The following is a 12,502-nucleotide window of genomic DNA, read 5'->3' as shown; positions in this document are numbered from 1 at the left end:
AAAAGAAACAGAATGTCAAACAAGTTCATACAATCAAACGACATTTTTCTCCTGTCCAGGGAGCTGAGATCGGCATCCAGGGGAAGCAACTTCGCCTCGATGCATTGCCGGAGGGCCCCTGTGAAACCATGCTCTAACATAGAACTGCTATGGGCAGCCAACATCTCAAAGAATTCCGAGGATTTGAGGAACACCGCTTTGCGTTCCTCCTGGCGTTTCTCTTCCCCGGCCTTAAAAGATTGCAGCTCTTGCTGGGCCCTCGCAATCTCAGCATGGGTTTTCTCCTGGGCGGTAGCCAACTCCGCCTTGCAGGCACGCAGTTCCTCTGTCAACCGGAGCTTCTCTTCCCTGGAGGCTTCCAGCGCGGTTCGGGCGGCCTGTAAGATGCCAGCAGTCAAAGATCACTAAGGATACAGAAAATAGTAAATTAATGCATACTTGTCAAAGATCACAAGGAAACATTTCAAGGCAAGCAACCGATATAATTTTCATTGTATCAAAAAACACTAAGATGTAACCCTAGAAAACAAAGGCATCTTGCATCTGGTAATTTTATCTTTAATTCAATGCCAACAACTTAAGTGATAGTTTGCATCTATGAGAACGCAGCATAAAATAAGAAATCGACTCAAACAAAAGCCAAGACCACCAAAAATAATCTCCTAGACACTAAGTAAATACACTGGAGTGATAATCAAAGATAGCTCCGCGGTGCGGCCAGCTTCATCGAGTCAACCGAGAAAGAATCAGGTGAGGGAAGGATCGGGTGAGAGAATTATTTTGCCACGAGGGGGTCTTGATATAGCTGTCAATAATCTCTCACGGGTGAGGGAAAGATCGGGTGGAGCCTCTCACGGGTGAGGGAAAGATCGGGTGGCTCCACGACGACACGCCAGTGCTCACCCGGAAACAGATTATTGACAGTTATATCAAGATCCAGGTCCTTAGGGTCGGTTGCTCCAGATCGGCGACAGATATGACGAGTCGCGAAACATCTGAATCCTGACCATCGGAAGGCGAACTGAACTGAGAAGGGAACGACAGAAAGGAGGGGGTGGAGTCGGGGCGGGGAAGCACCGGGCAGGGAGAGAGATAGAAAGCGCCGCAAGAAGAAGAAAGGCCGGCGGAAAATAGTTTAGTTTATTTTTAAATGACTTTTCTATCCTTTTCTTTTTTTCATTTATTTTTAATTTTTTTTAAATTTTCATTTAGTTTATTTTTAATTAATTTTATATAAAAATAGTTCTCGTATATTTTTAATTTTATTTAATTTTTATTTAGCTTTTATTTTTTAATTAATTTAATTTATTATTTTTTCATCAATACAATATTTTTTTTAATTTTATTTAATTTTTATTTAATTTTATTTTTTAATCAATTTTATTTATTATTTTTTATCAATACTTTATTTTTAGAATTTTATATAAATTTTATTTAATTTTATTTTTTAATCAATTTTGTTTATTATATTTGTTTAATTTTATATAAATTTTATTTTTTAATTAATTTTATTTATTTATATTTTTCATAATATTTGTATTTTTCAATTTATTATTTTTTTAAATTTTGTTTTTTTATTGATTTTATTTTTTTATTAATCAGTTTTTTATCAATTTTTTTATCAAGTTTTATTTTTTTGAATAATTTTTTTATATGTTTATAATCTTTTGTTTATTTTTAATTATAAGTTTTAGGAGTTATTTTTTATAAAAAATTTTGGAAAGTATAAAAATATGGATCAAAATAAAATTTATATATTTAAAACTAACAAAAATACTAACAATTAATAGTGAACACATTCATAATTTAGGAACAAATATTTTTTTTCAAATGAAGAGGTACATGTAATAATACAAAAATATACAAAAATATATAAAAATATAAATTTTAATCAATATTGCCTCCAAATTCTGCTCCTGACACGTTTGGTGGTGGTGTACCTATTATTTCGTACCACAAATGAACATGTGTTATATAACAAGTAACTCATCCTTTAAACCCAAATTAGGTCAGGTCAACCTAATCATGGATGTCGTGCCTGACATAACCATAATATGGCCATGCCTAACCCAACTCATAGGGTGAGCCACCATTGTTTAGCTCAACTCATAGCCCAAGTTAGGCCCAAATTAAGTCAAGTCAAATTAATTGGTTCACCCGCATTATAAAATACACCCAAATTCGGAATACTCCGACAATTGTCTCCTCTTTTTTTGTCATATACACTTTTACTTTAATATATTTAATTTTTAAAATTATATAATGTGTTGTTTGCATCTAAAATTATACGTATCAATTCAAACTTATTTCACTTGTTTTAAGATTAATTTTATATATTTTCATTCTTTTAAATTGTTAATAGTCTCATAGATTCATCTAAATATCCTCCTAATTAATATATCACCTTTTAATGCTTAGCTTCCATATAATATTATAAAATTTTTATTTTACCTAGACACTTGATAAAATTTACAAAATTATAAAGCTCCATTCCATTTTCACCGCTTTTTTCTTGTAATAATTCATTAATATTTTTTATTAAACAATATATTTAAATTCTAAAAATAAATCAAATCCAAAAAATAAATGCTTTTGATTTTGGATTTAAAGCATTTAATATGGGAAGTCTTTAGGTTCCATGTTTTACCTTATCCACATAAGTTTAAGAGCTTAACATAACAGACCGTAGATTCCATGCTTGATCCATCATTCATTTATATAGGCCCGCGATGGATGACTTATCCTCACAAAGTTGTCATCAAAGGATGGGAGTGTAGAAAATGAGCATTTTTTATCGACACAAATGCACAGTGTTTCTCTCATGTCTAGGGTTGTAAATAAATAAAGCCGAACTAAATTTTATAGCGTTGAAATTATTTGATAAGGTAATTAAGTGTCAAACTGAGCCATTTATTTTTTATGATATGAGTTTGGTTCATTTATGATTCATAAATATTAATGAATATGATTCATAAATATTATTTATAAACATTGTTCATCAAAATTATTCACGGATATTAACGAGATAAACACATACATGTTAAAAAGCTTATTTGTTTAGTTTAATAAATTTGAGTTTCATCTTGCCCAGCTTGGTCCTGAATTTCATCTTGATCATCTATGTCCGGAGTCTCAGTAATCTTGATCTTGAATCTTATCTCGACCATCTCTGTTCCGAACCTCGTCTCGACCACCTCTATCATGAGATGAGGCTCGAGACAGAAGTGACCGAGACGAAGTTTGGCACAAAGATGCTCGAGATGAAGCTCGGGACCAAATTGGTCGAGATGAGGTTTGAGACAGAGGTGGCCAAGACAAGATTCAAGATAAGACTCAGGATAGAAATGACCGAGACAAGATTCGAGGAAGAGATGACTGAGATAATACTCGGGATCATAATGGTCGAGACGAGGCTCGGGACAGAAGTGGCCAAAACAAGACTCGGAGCCAAGTTGTAAGACAAGGCTTTGAGAAGACTTGAGACAAAGCTGGCTGGGACAAGATTCGGAATAAAGATGATTGAGACGAGACTCGGGACCAGACTGATCGAGATAAAGCTAGTTCAAATTTATTTATTAATTGATATTATTTATATTGAATGAACATAAATAAATACTTATCAAATCAAATATCAAATTTGTTCATGAATATCCAAATCATTTACAGTCCTTTTCGTGTCAACTCACAAATCCCCTAAGTATCAGTTATGTTGACTCTCTAATTCTACTGCAATAGCAAGCACGCGCGGTGGAATCGATCACTGCATTGATAGATCGGACCAATGAGATGTTGGTTTCAGATCCAACAGTTGGAACCAGTGAATTCAATGCAAGCTCAAAAACACTACTGCTTTGAACGGAAGATAACGTGATTGATTGCCATGTACGTAGTTGAAGCCCACTCCCTCTCTTGACCCACCAACCTAATGCTGCAACTAATTGATCGGTTGATTTTTATTTTATATTTATAATTATATATCAGCTATTCAATTATTAAAATTGATTAATTTATCTATTCGATTTTATAAAAAAAATTATCGATCATTTTTGAATAAATTCGAAAGCATTCATTCATAAGATAGTTAGGGTTGTTGGCGCCTGCTGCCGCTGCAACTAATTGATCGGTTGATGAGTCGGTGGCATGGTGGTTGGTGCAGAGCGCCCACGTTGTAAGACAATATTTCAGGTTGCAAATATTAAATTGACGAATTTCATGTTTTTAGGATCCTTGAATCTGAAGCATAATATTAGGTTCTAAATGACAATAATATATAATAATACAAGATAAATAAATTAATTAAGCATATATGATTTTTAAATATTAAATGATAAATTAAATTGAATTAAACATTTATAGTAGTTAAATATAAAAATCAAATTAGATTCAGATTGAACTATCAAATAAATATAACGTCCCATATTAATTTAAATTTATTTAGATAATGTTAGCCGGTGGTTGATTGAAATGGGCAAAGAATGAATTTTGAATATATTTAGGGTTTGTAAATAAAATACAATATCTTGGAATTTAGGGGTTTCCAACTCTCATGTACTAAAAGAATAAATAAGAATTTAAATTTTAATAGAAATTGATATTATGAAGATCGACCTCTAAATATATATATACATTGTATTCTGAATTTATTCAATGAATTAAAAATTATTTATTTTTAAAATTAATAGAGTGAAATTTAAACATCAAAATTATTTTTAAAAAAACTGTAATAATAAAAATAGCCAAGTAAAAAATGTCAGCTTTCTATTCAACAATGGAATATGAAATTCAAATACGATAATAACTACAAGACAAAAAAACCCTTGCCATATTTCCACCACTACACCAAATCACTGCTTTTAAGGCATGCCACGATGCCACGACTCTCTCTCAATTTCATTGACTCGTCTTTTAATTTATTTTTAATGTTCCAATATTTTTTAATTTATTTTTAATGATAATTATCATATATAGTGTTGACTTTTAATCTTCTGATAAATCAAGCGGCTAAAATATTAAAAGAGCATTTAAAAAAAAAATACAAAATGGCACTTTCCAAGTAAACTAACTATCCATTTTTAACTAGAATTATCAAACGGGTCAATTCATAATAGGGCGGGACAATCCATGACGGATCTATCATACGAGGGGTGGGGCGAGCCGATCCATCAACTTAGCGGGTTGGGAAATTTCCAACCTAATCTAACTCCGGACACGAGTTAGGCGGGTCAACCCACGGATCTGTTAAAAATATAAAAGATATTAAAATTTTAAGTTTGAATTATAATTTAAATTGATTAAGTTGAAATTTTTAAGTTTGAAATGTAATTTTTAAATTTGAATTGTAATTTAAATGGATCAAATTCACTAATTTATTGAGTTTTCTATTTTATTTTTTAAATTTAAAATATATAAATAAATTTTCTCAACACACGTATCAACCTATGCAAGTTGCGAGCCTAGACGGGTCAACCCATCTGAATCCATTTTAAAATAGATTGATAAAATTATAACCCAACTCGCCTAAATTACTTGACGAGACGGATTAATCCAAAGGACCTCATTCAAATTGACAACTATACCTTTGACACACAACCTTAATTCATTACTTTTCTTAATTTTCTAGTTCAAACGTTTTTAAATTATATTTTATGATAATTATTCGATATGATTTGAAATTTTAATCTTTTAATAAATCTAACGTGTAAAATCATATTAAAAAATATATTTTTTTTCATAACAGCAGTATTCTCAGTCCATAAATTTCTTTAAAAACATGAGATGCCTATTTTTACACAGGATTTTTTTTTTCAGTCCTTTGATTCCTTTAAAAACATCAATATATTTATTTTTAAAAATTTATAAATGTACTTTAAAAATTATTAAAGTCTCACAACTCCATGTTAATTATATACATAATTTTTAAATCTAAATACATAGACACTATGAGTCAATTTAATCTTTTAAAGTGATCGAATAATTAAAATAATAATAAATCTAATAATAGTTTGATCAAAATTTTTATATGATTAAAACTGTTGTATTCTTTTTATTTACATTCACTTAAAATATATTATAAATTTAAAAGTGATACATTAATTTATTAAAATTTAAAGTTTATACTCAATTTATTAAAATCTTAAAAGACAATTAACTCTTATCACTTTTCTATCCCTTCTCAACGATTTCATAACGATCGATCTTATAATCATTTATAAAAAAAAGTAAATTAAAAAATTGACAATAAAAAAGATATTATTTTAATTTTATTATATTTATCCACTTTAATAAATCTATTCCATCCTAATTAATTTAATTATATTTTGAAAATAAAATAACTCTTAAATCAAAACCTCCAGGATATCTGACGATATTGTAATTTATTTCCTTAATTTCTTCAATTTTACAAAATGGTCCTCAACGCTGCTATAATTTATCGTCTGCACGAATTGGCGTCAAACCAGCGACAAAGCTTTGGTCTTCTCAGATCTCAGCGGCGACTCCTCTCCTTGCTTGTTCTCGCTCCCTATTCGCCAAAACCCCTTTCCTCCTCGCCGTTCTTCTTCCTCTTCCGGAGGGTGTCGTGATTGGTTCGTGATGACGACCGGTGAGGCGGTGGCGTCTCCGAAGGTGGGCGTCGCGTCCTCCAACCGCCTCCGGCACGTGGAATCCATGTCCCTGCACCCCTCGGGCGCTGGTCGGATCTCACACCTTAACGCCGTCATCCTCGGTGAGCCTCTAGAATCCGAGGAGAACGATCTCGTCTTCCCCTCTCAAGAGTTTTCCAGCCAGGCCCTCGTCTAATCTCCCGAACAGGTGCGTGTTGCTTGTCCTTGAACTCTTCGATTCGAGCTTTCTTGAGCGAATTTCGTTTTGTGAGCTCGAAGGTTCCTCCTTTGTTGGGCACTCCGTTGTTTTTGTAAGTTTTGTTTTTTTAGGTTTAGTAAGTTTTGTTCTTTCGCGGAAACCTCGAAATTGTGATATTTGCTATTGTACAGAACTAGTTTTATTTTTTCGATTCGGAGGAATGCGAAAACTTTAAACTGGAACGTTTTTAGTTTCTTGGATCAACTTGTTAAGCCTTTTTTTTTTTCTCCGCATTAATATCACGTATCTTCAGTATCGGAACATGTACGAGAAATCGATAGAGGATCCAGCTGGATTCTGGTCGGAGATCGCTTCCCAGTTCTACTGGAAGGAGAAGTGGGATCCGGAGGTCTACACCGAAAACATTGATGTGAGGAAGGGAACCGTCAAATTCGAGGTGAGTTGTCTTACACTTAATCTTATTTGGTGGAAAATTTTGATCTGCAAAAGACATTGACTTGCTGATAACAGTGGTTCAAAGGAGGCAGAACGAACATTAGCTATAATGCTTTGGATCGGAACATTGAAGCGGGTAATGGTGGAAAAGTCGCTATCTATTGGGAAGGCAATGACCTGGGTGATGATGGGCACCTGACTTATGCTGAGATATTGGAGAAGGTTTGCCAGGTATGCTGTGGAGCATTCGAAGTTAGGTTCAGTAAATATGAAGTTTATCTTGTTCACTATATTGTATTTTCTTGTCATAGCTCGCCAATTATTTGAAACATGTTGGTGTGCGAAAAGGAGATGCAGTTATTATTTACCTGCCTATGCTGACGGAGTTGCCTATTGCAATGTTAGCATGTGCTCGTATAGGTGCAGTCCACTCAGTAAGTTGATAAGAAAATACAATATAGTGAACAAGATAAACTTCATATTTACTGAACCTAACTTGGAATGCGGAGAAAAAAAGGCTTAACAAATTTAATGTGTAGCTTGCTTTTCAGAATGACAGCATGCTTATTCTATAGTGGTTTGTTCTTACTCATTTTGTAGATTGATATTTTACATGGATTGTTACTGCTATAAATTTGATGTTTAGGTTGTCTTACAGAAGAGAGGTCTAGGCGTACCAAACTTCCAAAATCGACCACCGCCTAATTACCAAAATCAAATGCCACCTAATACAACTGCCATACTACCAAAGCCACCACCAGGCATAGTGCTCCTAGGAAAGCCACTTTGATTATTAGGTTGCATTTTTGGAAATTTGGTATGCCAAGACCTCTCTTGAGCACGTGCATTGTTCCTGACCCATACTTCATGATATTTAGGATCATAAGGAACAACTTTTCCATCAATGAACGGTTCTCCTGCAAAAGATCAAATTTGTAGTGAAGTCAAGGGCAGAATATGCATGCTGTTATTCTGCAAGGCAACCTAAACATCAAATTTGTAGCAGTGACAATCTATATAAAATATCAATCTACAAAATGAGTAAGAACAAACCACTACAGGATATGCATGCTGTCATTCTGAAAAGCAAGCTACACATCAAATTTGTTAATCCTTTTTTTCTCCGCATTCCAAGTTAGGTTCAGTAAATATGAAGTTTATCTTGTTCACTATATTGTATTTTCTTGTCATAGCTCGCCAATTATTTGAAACATGTTGGTGTGCGAAAAGGAGATGCAGTTATTATTTACCTGCCTATGCTGACGGAGTTGCCTATTGCAATGTTAGCATGTGCTCGTATAGGTGCAGTCCACTCAGTAAGTTGATGAAATCTTCTCCCAAATTTTTAGTTTAGATTGGTTTTAAGAAACAAAAAATATTGGTTACAAGCTCCATTCAGGTGGTATTTGCGGGCTTCTCTTCTGAATCACTGTCACAAAGAATTATTGACTGCAAACCTAAAGCAGTAATAACATGCAATGCTGTGAGGAGAGGTTCCAAACCTATTCATCTCAAAGAGATAGTTGACAGCGCCCTCAGAGAATCTGTCAAAAATGGTGTTACAGTCGGTATGTTATTTATTGGATTAATCTTCTGAACATGGTTTGGAGCACCACATACCTATTAAGATGTGCTGTTCAACTTCCTACTTTCAACTGCTTTTCCCATCCTCAATGACATGGATTGAATTTTGAGATGATTTTATTAAATTTATCTCAGCTTTTCATGATAACTAAGTTGTTTTTTGGTTATGATGTGCATGACTGAGTGTTTTGTGTTTGATTCACATGTTTATGTCAACAAATGAGAAAGATGTAACAAGTCATTCTTACATGTTATTTTTAGTATGATGACATTGCCAAGGCAATATGATGCATTTTTGACCTTGTAAATTGTTGTTTTTTTGTCAGTATTTTCTCTCAAGACTCAGCACTATTTATGTCTGATTGTTATCTTTGTTCCTTCATTGATAGAATCTTATTATGCTCCTTTGTCACTTTTTGCTTGAACAGACCTGTGTTTGACTTTTGAAAACCAATCAGCCATGAAGAGAGAAGATACCAAATGGCAGGATGGGAGAGATGTCTGGTGGCAGGTCTGTGGACTAGACTGCTCACTATTGACATATTGCAGTTATAACTTTTGGGTTATTTTGTTCTGACGTCAATTGTTGAGGATTTGAACTTAGTTACCAAATATTTTCAAAGTCGCATATTTCTGGTTAGCAAGTAGCACAAGAGACTTCAGCATTTTGTGTTTGTATTGTTAATTCAGGATGTTGTCCCTCTATTTCCAACAAAGTGTGATGTGGAATGGGTTGATGCAGAAGACCCACTATTTCTCCTATACACTAGTGGTAGCACTGGGAAACCAAAGGTTACAAATTTAGTATTTATGGGATTTCGCCATTCTTTTGTACTAAGTACTGGATGCTTATGCTATAACATATAGGGTGTTTTACATACAACTGGGGGATATATGGTATATACAGCAACAACATTCAAGTATGCATTTGACTACAAACCTTTAGATGTATACTGGTATGCTTACCTCTTTATCTCTCTATGGGTTACTCCAGAGTATTTTTGTTGAAATTAGTTTTCACCAAACTTTTCTGTTCTGCATGTGGATTAAGTATTCCTATCTTTTGAATTAGGTGCACTGCTGATTGTGGTTGGATAACAGGGCACAGTTATGTTACTTACGGCCCACTTTTGAATTCAGCAACCATTGTGGTGTTCGAGGGGGTAAATAGTGTCTTTTCTCCTTTTATTTTTACATAAGTTTTTACCTATTGTTGTCTGTGTAGTAATTGGCATGTATACAGTAGTTATCTCAGTCCAATTATGAAGTGACTTTCATTCATCTTAGCTAAGATGTGTGATTCCATAGTCTTTTTGAAATCACTTAAACAAAATTGTTCATCTTGCTAATTCCATGCGAACAATTCATTCAGGCTCCAAATTATCCTGACGCTGGACGCTGTTGGAATATTGTTGATAAATACAAGGTGACAATATTTTACACAGCCCCAACCCTAGTGCGCTCCTTAATGCGCGAAGGTGATGAGGTAAGAATCTTGTTGTAATTTCATTTATGATTTATTAAGAATCTTGTTGTAATTTCATTTATGATTTATCATTAGTTTACTTCAAGCAAAATGTTTCCTTTTTCTTTGATACTTCTTAGTTTTAGTAGATATTGATATATGAAATGCATATTTTCACATCTTGTGTTAGAAGTAAACATGTGCCTGTAATCTGACATATCAAATGGGCTTCTTCACTTATCATATGCATCTCAAAGTTTATTTTGTAGAAGCAAAATTTTCTGTCACTTGTTTTTTTTCTTGTTCGGTCCTCTCAGGATGTACCACTCTTTAATTCACCAAGCAGATGTGCACTTCTTGTTTTATTTTGTAGAAATAAAACGGGTTGTTTGGTTGTCGATTTTACAATGGACGAGAAAATATCCCTAATAGCCTGTCAAATAACATTTTATGACTGATAATGACTACCAAGAAACTAAGAGACTCAAAGCAGTATGTTTATCCTGTCACATGTAGCAACAGAACCTATTCCAGCAAATGAGAGAATGAACTCCCTGAATGCCATTATTGTCTTGTTAAAGGTAATGGTAAATCATACCTGACCTCAGTTGTTTCTTGACCAAGCCAATAATTTGATAAAGTACTTTCCTTTCATGGAATATTATGCATTCCTCAACCAAAATGGCCCTAAGCTGATAAATCAAAACTCTTCTAGTTCATGTATGTTTTGAGTTTTACTTCACAGAATCTGTCATTAATCTATGAACTACCAATTTGACCATCTGATTCTATTTCACTGACCCTTCGCTGTTTGCAGTATGTCACTCGCTATCAACGGAAATCTCTCCGTGTTCTTGGTAGTGTGGGCGAGCCAATTAATCCTAGTGCATGGAGGTTCACCTCGACCCTTCAACTAGCTATCTTGTTCTAACTTTTTTCACTATAATAGCTTCCTTAATATATCTTATATACATATCTTAGGTGGTTTTACAATGTTGTTGGGGATTCAAGATGCCCTATATCGGATACCTGGTGGCAAACAGAAACTGGTGGCTTCATGGTAAGTGGGCTCTGTTCCATCCATGGTTTTCTGCAGTTTTAAGTGCATCACTTATTAAATGTAATTCTCTGTTAATCTGAACTGTATCTTTAAATCCTATAATTTGATTACAGATTACGCCTTTACCTGGTGCATGGCCTCAGAAGCCTGGCTCCGCAACTTTTCCTTTCTTTGGAGTTCAGGTATGTATTAATCAGACTTATTTACATGGAAATAGTCTTTAAGCCTTGTTTAATAATACTGTTTGAGAAAGTACCGCAGCCAGTTATAGTTGATGAGAAAGGGAACGAGATAGAAGGTGAATGCAGCGGGTATCTTTGCATCAAAAACTCGTGGCCTGGTGCATTCCGGACACTTTATGGTGATCATGAAAGATATGAAACCACATATTTTAAACCTTTTGCTGGTTATTATTTTACCGGGGATGGATGTAGCAGGTATTTTCCCCCCTGATTAGGTGCCAATTTTATAGCCATAAACTATTAGGAGACAACTTACTGTGTTCTAAAATATTTAAGACTTTCTATTGCATATGGGCGTTCTGGTTCTGAATTTAATTATGCCCAATAAAATGGAATGATTTGAACTTCCTAGTAGATATCTTATTATTTGATTAGTTGAACATTTTTTATGTACCAACATCGTGCTGGATAACATCGCACTTGAGAATTTAAATATTATAGATCATGTAAATTTTCTCACAAAGTTCTTATTGTGAAAATAACATGGTTCTCATCAGTATTAACAGTTTCTTGATTTGTTAGGGACAAAGATGGTTACATTTGGCTCACTGGAAGAGTTGATGATGTCATCAATGTGAGGTACTCTAAATAAATGGATGCAAGCATATTATTACTTTTTGGATAGATATTGTCAAGCACAGAATTTGTCAAGCATTTGTTTGTTATTTTATCTTATGGGGTTGACAGGTTAGAGAACTTAATTTCTTCTTTGCAGTGGACATCGTATTGGCACTGCTGAGGTAGAATCTGCCTTGGTTTCTCATCCCCAATGCGCAGAGGCTGCTGTAGTTGGAGTTGACCATGAGGTATAAGAACACCATACTAGTTGTCTGCAGGCTATACCACTCCCAGCAATAAGAACTTCATTTGTAGAAAATCTGATTGCCATAATTT

The 12,502-nt window shown here is 33.9% G+C and overlaps 1 protein-coding gene across 1 annotated transcript in view; it reads left to right on the top strand.

Annotated features, from left to right (window-relative positions):
* The first annotated feature begins 6,481 nt into the window (after positions 1-6,481).
* LOC141839391 (acetyl-coenzyme A synthetase, chloroplastic/glyoxysomal-like) overlaps positions 6,482-12,502 on the top strand; it is a 7,066-nt gene continuing 1,045 nt past the window's right edge. Inside the window, exons 1-17 of the mRNA XM_074727129.1 lie at positions 6,482-6,810; positions 7,115-7,258; positions 7,333-7,488; positions 7,569-7,691; positions 8,451-8,573; positions 8,657-8,825; positions 9,270-9,352; positions 9,532-9,633; positions 9,709-9,797; positions 9,914-10,004; positions 10,214-10,327; positions 11,124-11,200; positions 11,288-11,366; positions 11,480-11,548; positions 11,628-11,803; positions 12,131-12,187; positions 12,324-12,414. Coding sequence (XP_074583230.1) covers positions 7,124-7,258; positions 7,333-7,488; positions 7,569-7,691; positions 8,451-8,573; positions 8,657-8,825; positions 9,270-9,352; positions 9,532-9,633; positions 9,709-9,797; positions 9,914-10,004; positions 10,214-10,327; positions 11,124-11,200; positions 11,288-11,366; positions 11,480-11,548; positions 11,628-11,803; positions 12,131-12,187; positions 12,324-12,414 — 1,734 coding nt within the window. The 5' untranslated portion in view covers positions 6,482-6,810; positions 7,115-7,123. The remainder of the gene's footprint in view (positions 6,811-7,114; positions 7,259-7,332; positions 7,489-7,568; positions 7,692-8,450; positions 8,574-8,656; positions 8,826-9,269; positions 9,353-9,531; positions 9,634-9,708; positions 9,798-9,913; positions 10,005-10,213; positions 10,328-11,123; positions 11,201-11,287; positions 11,367-11,479; positions 11,549-11,627; positions 11,804-12,130; positions 12,188-12,323; positions 12,415-12,502) is intronic.

This window comes from Curcuma longa, chromosome 11 (genome assembly GCF_044706935.1).
Source record: "Curcuma longa cultivar G26 ecotype Majalengka, Jawa Barat chromosome 11, ITB_CL_G26_1.1, whole genome shotgun sequence".
Taxonomy (NCBI): domain Eukaryota; kingdom Viridiplantae; phylum Streptophyta; class Magnoliopsida; order Zingiberales; family Zingiberaceae; genus Curcuma; species Curcuma longa.
The sequence above is the reverse complement of the archived record's forward strand: the minus strand, read 5'-3'. Positions and strand labels throughout refer to the sequence as shown.